This window comes from Maniola hyperantus, chromosome 25 (genome assembly GCF_902806685.2).
Source record: "Maniola hyperantus chromosome 25, iAphHyp1.2, whole genome shotgun sequence".
NCBI classification, from domain to species: Eukaryota; Metazoa; Arthropoda; class Insecta; order Lepidoptera; family Nymphalidae; genus Maniola; species Maniola hyperantus.
Genome location: NC_048560.1, coordinates 3,426,040 through 3,444,817, shown reverse-complemented (window position 1 = coordinate 3,444,817; position 18,778 = coordinate 3,426,040). Strand labels below are relative to the sequence as shown.

At 37.7% G+C, this 18,778-nt stretch overlaps 1 protein-coding gene across 2 annotated transcripts in view; it reads right to left on the bottom strand.

Moving 5' to 3' along the window:
• Positions 1-13,161: 13,161 nt before the first annotated feature.
• The window catches only part of LOC117993838 (irregular chiasm C-roughest protein-like), a 100,213-nt gene continuing 94,596 nt past the window's right edge, over positions 13,162-18,778 (bottom strand). Inside the window, exons 18-22 of one of the 2 annotated variants that reach the window (XM_069507126.1) lie at positions 18,218-18,322; positions 17,311-17,394; positions 16,608-16,714; positions 15,342-15,435; positions 13,162-14,798 (exon numbers count right to left, since the gene is read on the bottom strand). In XM_069507126.1, coding sequence (XP_069363227.1) covers positions 14,779-14,798; positions 15,342-15,435; positions 16,608-16,714; positions 17,311-17,394; positions 18,218-18,322 — 410 coding nt within the window. In that variant the 3' untranslated portion in view covers positions 13,162-14,778. The remainder of the gene's footprint in view (positions 14,799-15,341; positions 15,436-16,607; positions 16,715-17,310; positions 17,395-18,217; positions 18,323-18,778) is intronic. The other variant, XM_069507127.1, reaches the window with a different exon arrangement.

Below are 18,778 nucleotides of genomic sequence, written 5' to 3'. Positions count from 1 at the left end.
CGATCCGTCCAGTAGTTTAAGCTGTGCGTTGATAGATCAGTCAGTCAGTCAGTCATTCAGTCAGTCAGTCAGTCAGTCACCTTTTCCTTTTATATATTTAGATTTATATTTACTCCTACTCTTTACCTGTATGCAACAAATTAAATTACTCCGGAATATGGTAAGTAATAATTAATTATTACTTGCATCAACTCAAAATCAAACCTAAGAATGCCATTCGGTAATCATTCGAGAACTTTGCTCAGAAGCTTGGTACAGATTTTTCACTTTCTCTTCGGCTTAGGAAATTTTTACATTTAAAGTTATTTTTTCCCGGGAAGTGTAAACTTTGTCCACCCTACAATTTTTTCCGCAACATCCATAAATAAATTTATTTCGGCAGCCGTTTTATCGCCTAAATGCAATCTAATTATATGAATAATTTATTCCGATTAAGTATTAACATTAATGCATCGGGGGACTTAATTAAATTTTAATGCGTATAGATTTATTCCATTAGAACGGAATCGTATTATTATATGTGAATTATTTTGGGCGGAAATTTGTTTACCTTTAACGAGAGAACAAACAAAGCTTTAAAGGTATTAAGGCACTTGTCCTACCGCCGAGAAGAAAGCTCGATCCACGGAGAGAAGTTAGTATTGGGCTATCTCTACCTATTATGAAATCCCATACAAATGACAGAGACAAAAAACCTCATTGGGCGTTAACCATTTTGAGTCACTAACCAATTACAAACGATACTAAGTATGTGTTCGTATTGAATTTCGAATGATTTTAAGCATCCGTACCTCAAAAGGAAAAATAAACCCTTATGAGATCACTTTCGTCTGTCTGTATGTCTGTCTGTCGTGTCTGTCAAGAAACCTATAGGGTAGGTACTTCCCGTTGACCTAGAATCATGAAATTTGGCGGATAGGTAGGTCTTATAGCACACGTAACAGGAAAAATCCGAAAATCGTGAATTTTTTGGTTACATCACAAAAAAAATTAAACATGAACAAAATAATTAGTAATTTCAACTTTCAAATTAAGATTACCATAATGCCAAGTGGGGTATCATAAAAGACTTTACCTTTACATTTTAACACATATTTTTATTTATTTTTATGCATAATAGTTTAAAATCTTTAGATACTTTAGCTGCATCTTACATTCAGGCGACTTCCTCTTTGGCGGGTGCAGCGGCCATCAGCGCCGAACAGGCCAAGAGGCGCAAATATGAGAACCTCGATGGGAGCTTCATATTCGTGCCTTTTGGTGTGGAGACCTTGGGGCCGTGGGGCCCAGGGGCTCGAGCTTTTTTTGAGGAAATTTCGAAAAGGGTTATCGAGTCAACCGGGGACCCGAGAGCTGGCAGCTACCTTGGTCAAAGAATTAGTTTGGCCATCCAAAGGGGTAATGCTGCCAGCATCTTGGGTACAATGCCTCGCTGCGGTGGTCTCGATGAGGTTTTAGATTTAATTTAATTTATTTTAGTTTTAATTTAATGTTGTTTTTTTTAGATTTAAGTTTATTAATAAATTAAACACCAATCACAAAAAAAAAAAAAAAAAAAATAATAATAATAATTGTAACAAAAAAACTTGGTCTGGTTGTTAAATATTTATTGTTATGTAGAGTTGCAATGTGCTACATGTTAAAGTCCGTTTAAAATCCAAAACCCGTAAACTATATAAACCCGTATCTAACATCAAATAACTGACTCTCCCAAAGAGGACAAAAGGGTCACAAACTATGCAACATGATAGTTTTTGATACGCAAAAGCGCTGCAATTTATTGCGCCCCATTTCACCCCTCCTCTAATGGAGCCGTCACATTTATTATATCATAGTCTAGTGCAGACTTTTCATTGATTAAAAAACTGGCGATTTTTACACTATCCATTCCCTGCAAAACTTACTATCTCAAATTAAAAGATTGCTATCCCCCCGCACTTTTTAGGGTTCCGTACCTCAAAAGGAAAAACGGAACCCTTGTAGGATCACTTTGTTGTCTGTCTGTCTGTCCGTCTGTCTGTCAATGAAACCTACAGGGTACTTCCCGTTGACCTAGAATCATGAAATTTGGCAGAAAGGTGGGTCTTATAGCTGGCATTAGGGGAAAAATCTGAAAACTGTGAATTTGTGGTTACATCACACAAAAAAATTTAATTGTGGTCATGAACTAATAATTAGTATTTTCAATTTTCTAAGTAAGATAACTAAATGAAGTGGGGTATCATATGACAGGTCTTCACCTGTGCATTCTAAAACAGATTTTTATTTATTTTTATGTATCATAGTTTTTGAATTATCCTGCAAAATGTCGAAAAAATACGACTGTAGTACGGAACCCTCATTGTGCGAGCTTGACTCGCACTTGACCGCTTTTTTTAATTAATGCATAAAAATAAATAAAAATCTATTTAAGAATGCACTTTGTGGGCTACATTGCACATATAAAAATCAAATGTACATATTTAATTAGATTAATTTAGATACCTAATATTAGTTTTGCCGCGCGGCATCTGTGTGCATATTATCAGCCATTGACGCAACGCACACACGCGTGCCAGCTGATCGGGGAACCGGTCAGGCGACTTACGCCTGCCCCCGCCGCACCGCGCCGCAGCCCCGAGCCGCGGCGCGCTGCGGCCGAGGGCCTGCCTAGTGGCTTCTAATACCGTCCCTGTGTCCACGTCTGTCTAGCGCGCGAAAACATATGTACGTAATTTTAAATTAGCAAGTACGTTACTTCGCGAGACTGTAATTGTTTAATAGTGCCAATTAAACCGATTGAGTGCTGGAGCCTGTCTTCTGATTATTGGGGAACATCTTGGTCTTCCTACACCACCATATCACCCCAAAACTTTCATAATATGATACCCCACTTGATAGTTATCTTACTTCGTAAATTTAAAATACTAATTACTAATTCATGACCACAATTTAATTTTTGTTGTGATGTAACCACAAATTCACGGTTTTCAGATTTTTCCCCTTATGTCTGCTATATAAGACCTACCTATGTGCCAAATTTTATTATTCTAGATCAACGGGAAGTACCCTGTAGGTTTCTTGACAGACAGACAAACAACAAAGTGATCCCTTATAGGGTGAATGGAACCCTAGGGTTCCATTTTTCCTTTTGAGGTACGGAACCTTAAAAACAAGAGCTAAAAGGACAAAGGGGCACAGACTATGTACACTGCACAGTAATAGTTTTTTGATACGCAAAAGCTCCACAATTTATTGTGCACTTTTTTAACCCCCCCACCCCCGCTATTGATGCTGAAAAATAGCGAAGCGCCGCCGCTCTAATAAACGCAAACAAAATTGATTACATTGTTCACACTAGCCATTGTTGAGCGCTGCATGCAGTAGGGAACTAACGAACTATTTTATCAATTTTTTAGAGTTTAGTACCTCAAAAGGAAAAAAGTAACCCGTATATGATCCCTTATTTTCCTGTCTGTCTGTCCGTCTGTCCGTCTGTCTGTCGTGTCTGTCAAGAAAACCAAGAAGAAAGGAAAAAAATCCAAAAACCATGAATTTGTGGTTACAGCACAAAAAAACATTACATGGCGCAACATAAAAAATGTTACGTATGTATATCTTGTTCATTGGTATGGAACCCTTCGTATGCAAGTCCGACTCGCACTTGGTTGGTTTTTTGTGTAGTAAATACTGCGAGTGTTTACTACAATCGAATTACTAGGAACTGTTTACTATCACAATTGTCATGATTTCTACGTTAGGTACTATTAAGAACATTGTCAAAGGGAGTTAATTAGATAAGTAAACTCAGCAGTTGAAATTAAATGCATTTTATTTTTTAGCTTGTAACGGAATAAAAATATAAAATCTTACTTTTTAGGGTTCCGTACCTCAAAAGGAAAAACGGAACCCTTATAGGATTACTTTGTTGTCTGTCTGTCTGTCTGTCTGTCAAGAAACCTACAGGGTACTTTCCGTTGACCTAGAATCATGAAATTTGGCAGGTAGGTAGATCTTATAGCTGTCATTTGGGGAAAAATCTGAAAACCGTGAATTTAGGGTTAGATCACACAAAAATAAATTTAATTGTGGTCATGAACTAATAATTAGTATTTTCAACTTTCAAAGTGAGTGACCATATTAAGTCGGGTATCATATGAAAGGTCTTCATCTGTACATTATAAAACAGATTTTTATTTATTTTAATGCATCATAGTTTTTGAATTATCGTGCAAAATGTCGAAAAAATACGACTGTAGTACGGAACCCTCATTGCGCGAGCCTGACTCGCACTGGGCCGGTTTTTTTTTTAGAGTTTTGTACCTCAAAAGGAAAAAAAGTAACCCATATAATATGATCCCTTATTTGTCTGTCCGTCTGTCTGTCGTGTCTGTCAAGAAAACCTTTAGGGTAACTTTCGTTGATCTAGAATCAAGAAGAAAGGAAAATCCGTAAACCATGAATTTGTGGTTACAACACAAAAAAAATGTATTCACAAAAAATAATTCACTAAATCACATTAGATGGCGCGGTCCGTCATCAATTTGCAGTGTTCTACATAAAAATGTTGGGTATGTAGTGTAGGTATATCTTGTACATTGGTACGGAACCCTTTATATGCGAGTCCAACTCGCACTTGGTACGTACGTATAGTAAATGCTTGCACCGACAGAAATTCGGCAGGAATAAAAATTTATATCATTCGTTTTACTCGTAAAGAATATTGTAAAAGCAGCCATGTTTGAACCGTGATAGTCTACCTCCTATTTTTAGAGCTCGGGGGTTCGGTGAAGGAAACGAAACCTGCATGCCCGATAGTTCTCATCCTGAGAGGAGACATGTGATCAGTAGTTACCACTAGGTGAGATCGCAGTCAAGGGCTAGCTTGTAACGGAATAAAATAAAATCTTTTTTTATATAGTTTTAGTTTATAGTTTTTTTTTTAATTTTAAAGTTTCTTCACTTTTGCATAAAACCATTTCTACAGAGTGGAGTCTGTCCAAACAAAAAGAGGAGCAGTGGTACAACAAATATTAATTGCATTAAGGCTCGACCAAATACGAGGAAACGCATCTGAGCCTTTTCTATTGGAATTGCTGTTTTTAGAGATCCCTATGAGAGTATTTATTTCGTTCTAACGATTTAATAAGAATTTATCTACATAGTAAAATTAACTAACAGACAACCACAGCTTAAACTGGTGGGTCCTGAAATATGAAATTTTTCACGGGAGTACCTACCTAATAGCGTAGGTAAAAAGGATTTGAGAAATTCTAACAGGATCCTTAAAAACCCTAAATCCACGCGGATGAAGTCGTAGGAAGGCCTGGATGATTCTAAGCTAGGTTTTCAAGCTGGTAAAAAATTTACAGTAAGCTAGCAAGTTAGTTAGCTACCCATACCAGCGTTGCCAGGTTTGTTTTTTGCCAAGTCGGGATTTTGGAACTTTTTGAGTGAAAAAAGCGGGATTCTTTCGTTGAAAGCGGGACATGTTAAAAAAACGCATATAGTTTTTAATTTTTTTTTTGTTTGAATTCATTTCAATTGAAATGGACTGAGCCTGTCCCGCGTCAGACATTTAATTTTTATTTTAAAATCGGGACGTCTGGCAACGCTGACCTATACATACAAAACAAACTTCATCTTTAGACTGAATTAATAAAGCTAGTTACTAGTTTGGTGGCTTACTATCCTAGCTTAAAAACTACCCTCCTATCTTGGACGAGTTAAAGAAAATAACTTTTCACGATCTACGGAACCTGTTATACTAAATATCAGCTCTAACTAAACAGGTCACGGCTAGTAAGAAAAGGTGGAATAAAAATAGAGTCGGGTTTTAAAACGTGGTATGCATTTCATTTTATTACTATTTTCCTTTTTATTACAAAGATTTATTTTATTCTCTATCACATATAATATCAGAGTTCTAACTAAATCTTCGTAGAAGAATTACTTAGAGTAGATAACCGATATAGCTCAACGTGTTGAAAAGCTGAAGTGGAGGACACGTGGGAGGCCTCGGCCGTTGCTAATTACCACCCTATCAGCAAAGCAGTGCCGCTAAGCGATTTAGCGTTCCGTTACGATGCCGCGTAGGAACCAGAGGGGCTTAGATTTAATAAATAAAAACTGCCGTACCTCTTCCAGGTTCCATCCTTCCATCTTAGACTGCATCATCATTTAGCACCAGGTGAGATTGCAGTCAAGGGCTAACTTGTATCTGAATAAATATATAAATAAATAGTCCGAAAAACTGATAGATTGAGTCCTGAGAGTGTCTCTGATCATAGTGTTGGCCGGCTTCGGCTGTTGCTAGTTACCACCCTACCGACAAAATCGTGCCACCACGCGTTTTAGCGCCCTGGTACGATGCTCCGTACTTCTACCAGGTAAGCGCGCTTCAATGAATGTATTATCACTTATAGTGCATTCAAAATTAACTGGCTTCTTTCCACTTGAGAACGTAATTAGAAATAGGATTTACATTCGACATGCCACGTAAACAATAGTGGTAATAAACCAAACACTCATAGAGTCCATTCATTTTTAAAGGAGCCGGTTCAACCTTATATATTTTGTTGCAAATCAACCAGTGTTGATACTTTTGAATTCACCCGCACGACTTAATCCTATTGTTATTGAAACACACCAGTTAATATTGAATGCACTTTACCACCAGCTGAGGTGCGATCGCAGTCAATATTGTCATGAAATAAAATAAAATAAAACCCCTTTTAGAAGGCTTAGAGGATATTTCGTTCCGTGAACAAAAAGCCCAACTGGTAATAATAAAATTCAATTTTCACTCGTAGATAACATTCCTCCAAACAAAATTTAATACTAGGTAGGTACTAGTTATGTAACGAATGTCATATTTTGGACATTCGCGGATGCGAATGCGAATGCGAATATCTGCTGCTAACATTCGCGAATGCGAATGCGAATATTCGGTTTTTGTTCAAATTTGGCGCCATTAATTTGTCTATGGCTTGGTGAGCTTAGCGGCAGTCCCGTTACCAAATGATAAAGAGAAGACTGATAATGTGATTATGAGGTTAATTTACTTTTTATTACATTAAAAAACATAAGAAATTTGTGGATTTTGGTTTATTAACCAACTTTTACATCGCAAAACATTCGCAGTAATTTCGCAGAATACGAATGCGAACATGCAAAATATGCGAATATCCGCGAATGCATCACTACTAGGTAATACCAGATTCAAAACAACAATAATAAAATTTTCAAGTCATTAATCCAAATTGAATGCCCCGTGCCCAACCTTTGTCCATTAAAATTGTCCAACCATTTAAATTGGCTTAAATAAAATATGTTACACAAGATATGAAATTTTTAAACTATACCCTCGTACAACCTCCCACAAAACTCTGATTATTTGATTAACTTTCAAACAAAACTAACCTTTATGTTCCGTGAAAAGACGGCTTGTAATCCTTTAGAGGGATTTGTTAGGGATATTTTTGTGCCATTTTCAATTGTAAGGGGCTAGCGTTTATCTGACGGCCATACTGTTCCACCTGATCATAAAAAATAATTGAATAGCAGTCGAGGGGTGGGTGTAGGCCATAATATTATCATACCTATGTAATGTAATGTTAAAGGCATTGAGTTTCAGACTTTATAGAGACGCAGACTTCAGCCCTAAAGCGTCTAAAAAACGCACCTTACCCAATAATACAAAAACTGCCGCTTTGCGTCGTGGATTTTCTTCTTCTTCTTCTGCTTCTTTGGCTTTGGATTAAGAGATCCCGGGTTCAACCCCAGGGTATGTCCAAAAAGCTGCTGAGTATTTCTGTCAAAAAATTCTTAATAGCTGCCCGTAGCACCAAAGTTTTGGGAAACATTCACTGTTTTGGCGTTTTAACTATCGTGAGTGATTTCCATTATAAGTATAGATTATTCCAGCTATATTCACATATTTAGTCGACGTCAGCCCGACTAGTTTCGAACCTATCTGGGGTCCTTTTTCACAGGGACTGATCTCGATACGTGTCCCGGTTGAGACTGCGAGTATAATCGGAAACCGGAATAATATGTACTTTTAATAAAACATTCACACCTCTAGTAGATGAAAACTCTCTGACCATGCCTGTGCAAGTTATTTTGGGATCACAGGTGGGAAATAGCATGGGATAGGCTTTTTCCAGGCATTTAATCTTTTGCAAATTGGATACAAGCACTGTTTTAGTACCTAGGCACCTAAGGGTAGGTTGATTTGACTCCACCGCTGCGAGGCAGTGTATATCCAAGATGCTGGCAGTATTAACCCTTTGGATGGCCAAACTAAATCTTTGTCCAAGGTAGCTGCCGATAAAGAGATTAGATTAGGATAGTTTTATATCTATCGGCACTCCGAACACTATAATTAATATTAGCAAGTAGGTGTTTACCCATCTCTAAATCACCCAGCGCGCCTAAAGAAGTTTTCCCTTCAAAAAATCCTCGTAAAACGTAAAATCCTACAATTTCAACAAAGTAAAGCAGAATAATCATTCACCTAAAAGTTAATTCAAAAAATATATCGACTGAGTTCGGTGCACGTCTAAACTCGATTCGATTTACGAGAAAATTTACGAGTCGACCATTCGATTTACGAGCCAAGTTTAGTAGTTAACTGCGATTTACAATCGACTAATGAACTTGGGGTAATTCAACGTGATCAAAGTTTTTATTGTCCCGGATTGGCGGTCGTGAATTGATTTAATTTTGATGCAAATTTTGCAGACCTAAAGCTTATTCCACCTTCCTAAATAAGACGTCCTAAATGGTATAGTTACCGTTAAACGAGCCAACTTTGCCACTCAATGATACTTTGCCCAAACAGCAGTTTATAAGCAAATTCGCTGATGTGGGCAATGTTGGCCGAAAGTCTGGATTACTTTGCCCGCCATCAAAATCGAAAAAAAAATTGGTTTAAATGTTAATTTATAAAAAAAACTAGCTGATGTCCGCGTGGAATTAGGTTTTTACAAATCCCGTGGATTTTCCGGGATAAAAAGTAGCTTATGTCACTGTCCAGATCTTTATCTATACCCATGCAAAAAATCACTTCAATCCGTTGCACCGTTGCGACGTGATTGAAGGTTTGTACCAACAAACCAACAAATCAACAAACCAACAAACCAATAAACCAACAAACAAACACACTTGCGCATTTATAATAAGGGTACTGATACGGTACACAGCGAATTTGGTTTTTAAAAATCCCGTGGGATCTCGTTAATTTTCCGGGGTAAAAAATAGCCCCTGTCACTCTCCAGGTCATTGTCTATACCCATGCAAAAAATCACGTCAATCCGTTGCACTGTTCTGACGTGATTGAAGGACAAACCAACAAACCTATAAATCAACAAACAAACACACTTTCGCATTTATAATAAGGGTACTTATACCTATTGGTATAATCTAGCTTGCTTAAGCAAATGTTGGACAATGCAGTGACCGGAAGCGGCAAACACACGGTTTCCGCTGCAATGTTAGCACATCTGCCTGTGTGCCTCCGACTAATCCACCTATGTAGATATAGGGAATTGATATAAATCATTTAGATTTGCTGATAGCTGATCGAAGTCAAAGTCAAAGTCAAAGTCAAAGTCAAAGTCAAATGATTTATTCAAAATAGGTAATTAATAACTCTTTTTGATGGTCAGAATTTGGATTTCTAAGATATAGTGGTGGTGATCTTGATATGAGAGTCACTTTAACCAGACAAGAAGCCGCTAACATCTGCAGCATCCGCGCAGATAGCTGTAACGGGGCACCCCATTCCTCTTAATATCATTTCCCTTTTGAATATTGAAAAAAATCGGTCAAGAGTCGGACTCGCACATGAAGAGTGCTCTGAAGAGCTTTTTGACCTCATTCCACCCTCATTTTTCTACAACAGCACCGCACACCACCGTAAGGAATTTCACCCTCGCCACCTGGGTGCCTGGTGCACTTCGACCGTCCGCTGTGCCAGATCCTACTTTCCACGCACATGCAAACTGTGGAACCAACTGCCATCGGCGGTGTTTGGAACCCTTAAAAAGTTTTGAAATTAGCTATTGAATATTCAACAAGCTTTAAGAGCATATTATTGAGAGGTACGTGGGCTAAGCAATCCCGTGCAATGTTTACGTTTAATCTTCAGACGTCGCTTGGCCGCAGCATCCGCTCTGATAGCTGTAACGGAGCACCCCATTCATCTTAATATCATTTCCCTTTTTGAATTTTCCCATATTGAAAAAACTGTTAGACTTTTACCGGATGTTTCAGACTAAGCCACTAAAATCTTCTAAATAGTCAAAGTCAAAGTCAAAGTCAAAAAGTGTGTAGTCTACGCGGACGAAGTCGCGAGACATATTGTGTCATACAAAAGGGCCGTTAATTTTTGTGGTGATAGATAGTCTACTGGTTAAAGGTCGCGGGTTCGATCCCGGGTAACCTCTGACTCTTTGATTAGACAATTTATCAAAGCTCTGAATTTTTGAAGTAATGTGCGTTTTAAGCATAATAATGCGTTAAAAGCAACGGCGCAAGACCATGGCGTGTAGAAGTCCATACAAGTGACCTATCTCCAGCAGTGGGCGTCTATCGGTAGACGATGATGATGGTGATGGTTACGTACACTTAGCTCTTTTTTCTACCATAATAATAGATTTAGCACCCATACACTTTCATAATCCTATTAATTAACCCTGTTATAGACTAGGGAAGTGATATTTAAATCATTTGTCCAGCGATATTACATTTCCACTATCTGCAATAAGGCCCCGACCAGACGTCACTGGAGATTGAACGTAAACATTGCAATAGATTGTTAAGCGCTTAATTCTAGTATAAAGCTTGGCATAGATTATTGGATAGACTTTGGAGTAGAGATACCTATGCTTGGACTATCTCTACATGATCAAGTACAAAAAAATTAGGAGATCCGTAAAAGAAACTGTAAGGCGATTATTAAAACCTGCATCAATCATTATTACAATCTCAATTATTGTGATTGGCCGAATTTGTGCTATTCTTGTTGCAACAATGCATTGTCAATGCATGTTAATAGTGAGCGAGCGTCAACCAATCAGAGTTGATTGAGATCGTGACATTGTAGCTGTCATTCTACCGCAATCGCGCAGCAGAGTAACCTACGAGTCGACGTTAGCCCGACTAGTTTCGAACCCATCCGGGGTCCTTTATCTCCATATATTATCCATAATTTTTGGTAGGTTCCTAGATTTTTATTTCTATATAACCTTTTTAAGGTTCCGTATTTTTTAATGAAAATATACATTGAGGGCACAGGTACGTTCAGGTAAGATTAAAATCGAGCGTAATTTGGAAAATAAAGTTTTTACACAAACTGGTGGTGTGTTTATGAAAAAGACTGTAATCGAGGCACTGGTATATTTGTGATTAACTTTATAATAAATAATTGTATGACGTGTTCGCCCGTTGCACCGCGAATGAATTCTTCTTTCGACGCGAAGACAGATGTCGCGCGGGCACCCCGCGCCTCCCGCCGCCGGCTAGTTGAGTGCAGTTGCACTAAACACAAACTAAGTAGATTTGTACAAAAACTTTGTAAAAATAAATTTTTGTAGTAAAGCTAGTTCGAGTTTTGAGTAAAAATATGAATAAGTACATGACTTTGTTAATATTCTTAGGTAATACATTGTTGTAAACTTTTAACTCTACACTTGCTTCAAGTTCCTATGTAACTGCAAAATTTTATAATATTTTTTCGTATTTTCTTCACTCGTTCACTTTCTTTATTGACATCATAGTTTTACGTAGGTAGGGAAGTTTTTATTTCAGACTTGTTACTTTTGACTATATCCGCGTGGATTTAGGTTTTTAAATATATTTTTTCGTGGAAAATCTTTGGAATCCGGTATAAAATAAATAAATAAATAAAATCTTTTTTATTCAAATAAACTTTTACAAGTACCTTTGAATAGTCGGATGCATCTAATAATTATCTTTTGTCCGTCTCTAAGATGCTAGGCATCTTTGGAACAAATTCCATCCAGATCGCTTTAGCGCTTGAGCCGTGAAAATCTAAGACTGATAGACGGACGGCACATAGCGGCTGTAACGCAGTTACATTATATACGCCCTATATATATATATATATATCAGGTTTTGGGATTTGTGTGGTGCTGCGTGGTGGTGGTGCGTATTGCTTGCCTGGGGGCTGGTTTTTCCTGCATGTTTAGCAGTAGGAAGACAGGCGGTGCATGCCGCATGCTGCATGTTGCACCAAACAGATTTGACAATTGACCTGTTTCAGCGGATTATAGCAAACTAGCTGATGCCCGCGACTTCGTCCACGTGGATTTACGTTTTTCGAAATCCCGCGGGAACTCTTTGATTTTCCGGGATAATAGTAGCCTATGTGTTAATTCAGGGTATAATCTATCTCCATTCCAAATTTCAGCCAAATCCGTCCAGTAGTTTTTGCGTAATTGAGTAACAAACATCCAAACATCCACACATTCACATTAATTATAATATTAGTAGGATTAAGCTTTTGGTTCATTTTATGTAACGCAGATGCTTAGGTTTAAGTTTTATTACAAAATAAATAAATTAATAAATAAGCGAAAACATTTTTACACCGCATAAGAAAAGTGGACCGTGCTTGAAAATCGAGAAACTTCCCCGTCTCGAAACCCGACGAGTGTGGATTCAATACAATCAAAACATTTTCAGATATTGGAACGTACCACTTATGCCACCCTTTGCCTCTTGGAATAGAAAAGACCCTTAAGAGGCTCGGTTATGCCCCGATCCCTCCTTGTGATGAGTGAGAGTTGAGACACAACTATGGAATTGCTAACCCTTTTTGGGGTGCTAAGGGGTGAATGAGTTTTGTTGGGATAGAAAGGTTCGTTATTTTGATCGTGTTGTACCTATATATGAATTACTAGATGATGCCCGCGACTTCGTCCGCGTGAATTTAGATTTTTAAAAATCCCGTGGGAACTCTTTAATTTTCCGGGATCAAAAGTAGCCTATGCAATCCTTCCCCGGGATGCAAGCTATCTCTGTACCAAATTTCATCAAACTCGGTTTTAAACGGATGGGCCGTGAAAAGCTAGCAGACAGACAGACAACTAAGTGATCATATCAGGGTCCCTTTTTATTTTTGAGGCACGGAACCCTAAAAATTAAACAATCAACCTAGTAAAACCTTTTTTATTACCACATCTTCAAATATCAACCTCAAAAGTTGAAACATCGAATCGTGACCTAGGCAGTGGATGCGAAACGTACCTTAACTAAATTAAATTTAAAACTCCTGTTCGTCAAACCTTATAAAAAGACACATTCAATACTTAAAAGTACGTAAATCCAACCTTCGATTTATTTAGGTATTTACATAAAAAATCATTTAATTCATGTCATACGATTTCATTTTATACAAGTAAGTAAGTACAAAGGACCACCGACAAAGGTACAAAAATGGCTATGAAATTCATTAAAATAAAGCTTCATATTTTACCGACAAAGGTACCTACAAAAATGGCTATGAAATTCATTAAAATAAAGCTTCATATTTTACCGACAAAGGTACCTACAAAAATGGCTATGAAATTCATTAAAATAAAGCTTCATATTTTTACCGACAAAGGTACAAAAATGGCTATGAAATTCATTAAAATAAAACTTCATATTTTTATCTAATCGAATGCATACAAAATATTATGATTAAACTTCCTTAGGTTATTTTTACAATACAAAATATAAACTAAACAATCGCTTTCAATTTTTTTATTAACCATATTTATAAATTATATTATAGTCCGGTCAATATTGGCGATCCCAATATTAGTACAAATTTTTACATAGATTTCGAGATTTTTTTTCAAAGGAGTTGACTTTTTAGTCTTCTCAATAAAAGCTTAGTTAAAACATTTTCCGCTAACTTAAATCTAATTGAAACATCTAGTTTAAAAATTATCAGTCTTATTTAAATAATAATTAATCAATCTGAAATTCAAAAACATTAAATTTTTCAATTATTTAGGTACCTAGTTACTTGATTAATTTAATGTTTTTAAATCCATGTCTTTAAAAAATCTTACATATGACATCTTACTTAAAAGTTAACACAAACTGTGAAAAAAGAAACTATTAAAATGCATTTGTATCATACATAAATAAAATTAAAATCAGTTTTTATACAAAAAAATATTTCATAAAATTGTCAGTTTAGATTAAGTAGGTAAGTACCTTATATGAATGTGAAAAAATTAGGAGTTAAGTATATTTGCCTATAGTATAAATAAAGCCTTGTCTGTAGTTGCCCTCAAGAATGCGTATTCGATTGTTTACAAAATGAGAGTTTGCACTTTGCAACAAAAACATTAAACGTATAGGTACCTAGTCAGTACAAAATGAGAACTCACGCGCCATTTTAGCTCTATATCATGTCAAAAGTACGTTTCACATCCGTATTTTTGACATGACAGTTGACACATAAAGTTAAACTTATCGGTACATAAAATAGGTATAAGTAAAAGTTCAATAACTCTCAAATTAATAAAACCTTATAATAATTAATTAATTCTATTCAATTCTTTGACATCTATTCTTAAAGCTTTCTTGTTAGGCTTTTTTGAGTATCATTTATATTTTAGGACTGTTTTATAACTAACTAATATTTAAAAAATTATACAAGAGCGAAAAAAAGATAATTCTAATTTAATATTACTTACTTAGGTAAAATTTCATATTCAAATAATTGTTTATCAAATTATATTATTTAAGTACTTTTTAACTAAAATTATTAAATTTTTATACGTGAGTCCCAGTTCCTGTAAATAAAGAAAACATGTGTATAAATTAAATACTTACTAGCTTATGCTTGCGACTTCGTCCGCGTGGACTACACAAACTTCAAACCCCTGTTTCACCCCCTTAGGGGTTGAATTTTCAAAAATCACCTGCATGCCAAATTTCAGCCCGATCCGTCCAGTAGTTTGAGCTGTGCGTTGATAGATCAGTCAGTCACCTTTTCTTTTGTATATTTAGATAACAATAACGCTAAGTTTTTGCTAGTGTTCTAGTTACACTCTGTATAGGCGAATCAGGGGGCACGGCAGTGCCTCCGCCAAGACGAGCCAAACTAAAGGACGGGGCACTACGTACCTTTTCTCGAAGCGTTTCGTCGTATTTTCGAGCAGTCATAGCTTCGGTCTGGATGACGCTAGAAAGCTGAAATTTTCAGGATAAGGTGTCCTCAGCAAACTTATTAAAAATTATTAACTATCATTTATCTATCGATCTTATAAAATAAGCAATAGTATACCTACTTATAACAATTTTATTTAGATGTTTTTACTATCGTAGTAATTTACCTTTGGTAGATATTTGGGATGAGTGCATGCTTCCCTGACTGGACGGCGGAAGAATGTATAGGGCTCCTGTACCCTTAGGCAGTGATTTAGGCACCTAGAGACACAATTAATGTTCAGTACGCGGCCGAAAGTAATGTACATCAGCCTTTAGAATGACATTTCGGCTTTGTAGAGCGTTGTCTCGTCATACCTATATGACGTTTTGTCGGTCTCAACGACAGGGACAGCGCTCTACAAATCTGCTGTCTCCCTCAAAAGGTCGATGTACATTACTTTCGGTCGCGTACCGTTAGAAAAAATTGGTCAATTGCGAGTCGGATTCGCACACGAAGGGTTGCGTAACATCGTATAAAAAATAACACTTTTCAATTTTTTTTTAAATTTTTATAGCGGCCATTTTGTATCTTTTATTATTCGTTGATACAGTATCAATAACAACATGTTCTGTGAAAATTTCAACTCTCTACCTATTACGGTTTACGAGATATTGCTCGCTGACGGGCGGACGGACAGCGGAGGCTAAGGAATAGGGTACCGTTGGCATCCTTCGGATACGGAACCCTAAAGGAAATAGGGAGCCTTCACTTATGCTATAAGACCTACCTACCAAATTTCATGATTCTAGATCAACGGGAAGTACCCTATTTTCTTGACAGACACGACGGACAGACAGACAACAAAGTACGGGTTCTTTTTTTCCTTTTCAGGTAAAACCGTAAAACAGGTCCCAACTCAGCATAAATGCCTTGCATATACACAAAAAACATACTCGTACGGCGCTGGTTTCCTGGCGGAACCCGGATTCGGGTGACGCCACGGAATTCTTCGTAATTATTGTACCTCATCATCATCATGATCAACCCATCGCCGGCTCACTACAGAGCACGGGTCTCCTCTCAGAGTGAAAAGGGTTTTGGCCATAGTCTACCACGTTGGCCAAGTGCGGATTGGCAGACTTCACACACCTTTGACAACGTTATGGAGAACTCTCAGGCATGCAGGTTTCCTCACGATGGGATCCTGAGACGTCTTATACTTGACGCGGACGGCACCGCTGGGTTTTTTAGTGGGTATGCTGGTGGCGGTTAAACAAACCGCGAGTGAGTCCCACATACCCGCCCTTGTGCGGCATGCCTAATAGCATTTTTACCAGCAGAAAAAAAAAAAAAAAAAAAAAAAAAAAAAAAAAGGTTTCCTCACGATGTTTTCCTTCACCGTTAAAGCAAATGATATTTTAATTACTTAAAAACGCATTATTGTACCCACCAGATGACTTACCTGAGGCTGTGCGCTGTTGCTCGTGGGCGAGGATGTGGGCGGAGTGGTGTACGGACGCGATGATGATGAAGAGGACGGTGAAGTTACCGACGTACCTGCCGTGATTGAACAAGTTGTATAGTCCGCTACAGGTTGAGATGGCAATCGGGGTATGGTGGGCTCACCCGCACCGGGTTAGCGTGGGGCCTGTGCGGGTGTGCGGGGCGTCGCGTCCCCACCTCGATTGCCTTTTCGACTTGTCGCGTATCGCAAAAAAATTTATTTTTTTTTATTAGGTATATAGTTTTTTTTTTTTTTAAAGAATATTAGCCATGTTAAATGACTAATATTCCCCTTTCCTCTCCAACTAAGCGTCAGGCTTGTGCTAGGAGTAGGTACGACAATAGTGCAACGGGCGGGGTTTGAACCGTCGACCTTTCGGTTTTGAGTCCACTCCTTTACCTGTTGAGCTATTGAGGCTTATAAGTATAGTAGACAGTACAAGTCCCGCAAATTGCTATTGCGCTGGAACCATGTCTCATTAACATCGAAATGACGTACTTTTGACGCCAGCCGAAATAAAAATATACCATCAGCTCAAAACTTCAGTCTCGCACAAAAAATTCACACAAACACACACACAAAAAATTGCGGGACTTATAGTAGCTGTTAATAAAAATAAATAAACAATTAAACGTATTAATTAACTTACTCGGTGGATGGTGGTTAGTATTTCTTAACGTGTAGTAAGGTGGAGGGGCATTTTTGGCAGAATTGTTCACTGGGGGCACATAGGCTGTAACAAAAATCTAAATATGTAAAAGGAAAAGGTGACTGACTGACTGACTGCATCTATCAACGCACAGCTAAAACTACTGGACGGATCGGGCTGAAATTTAGCATGCAGATAGCTATTATGACGTAGGCATCCGCTAAGAAAGGATTTTGGAAAATCCAACCCCTAAGATGGTGAAATAGGGGTTTGAAATTTGTGTAGTCCACGCGGGCGAAGTCGCGAGCACAAGCTAGTTTTATATAAGCAACTACAAAATACTGGCAAACTAATCTTACTGGCAAAGCAGTGCCGTCAAGCGATTTAGCGATCCGGTAAGATGCCGTGCGGAAACCAAAGAGGTGTCTATAGTACGCTTCCATCTTAGACTGCATCGTCACTTACCACCAGGTGAGATTGCAGCCAAGGGCTAACTTGTATCTGAATTTAAAAAATATATAGGTAATTTCCGATTCTTACCTATTTTCCGATAATGGTTTCCAAGCAGTGATAACTCAGTTTCGGAAGATCCGGGGTTCAATTCCGCGCATGCATCTCTAATTTTTCGGAATCATGAGTGTTTTAAGCAATTAAATTGCACTTTTCTTTAAAGGTGAAGGAAGACAACATGAGTGTTCTCCTTGTTGTACTCAAAGGTTCTCAAAAGGGTGGCAACACCCACTTAGCGAGCGTGGTGGACTCTCTACTTTAAATATAGGTACCTTCAAGTTAAGTGTTAATACGCATGTTCTAAACAAGCGCGCTACATCTTAGGCGGTATCATCACTTGCTGGTACGTCTGCAACTAAGTATAACACAAAATGTAGGTAGAAATTAGATAACTTACACAGAGGTCCGCTGCTGCCTCTTAAATAAGGATTTCCGTAAGTTGCAGCGTATCGCACGTCCAGACCTCCTGTCAGAATCACTCCAGGATTCCCCATTGGAATCACTACAAGTTCAAAAGTCAAATAAAGCTTCTTTTCACAAAACTGATTTCCAAAGTCACTACAAAGTAGAAATATTTTTTGTTTCTAGACATATCTAATCCATACTAATATTATTAATGCGAAAGTGTGTCTGTCTGTCTAATAGCCTTTCGAGGCGCATCCGTTCAACCGATTTTGATAAAATTTGGTACAGAGATAGTTTGCATCCCGGGGAAGGATATAGGCTACTTTTTATACCGGAATATTTTTTTTTTATTTTTTTTTTTTAATAGATATAGCGAGCAAGCGAGCAGGCGGGTCACCTGATGTTAAGTGATTACCGCCGCCCATGAACATTTGCAGCACCAGAGGAGCCGCCGATGCGTTGCCGGCCTTTTAGGAATTTGTTGGTCCGCCCCTTGAATAACCCCATGTTATAATCTAGTGGGAACACCGCCGATGGGAGTTGGATATCAGAC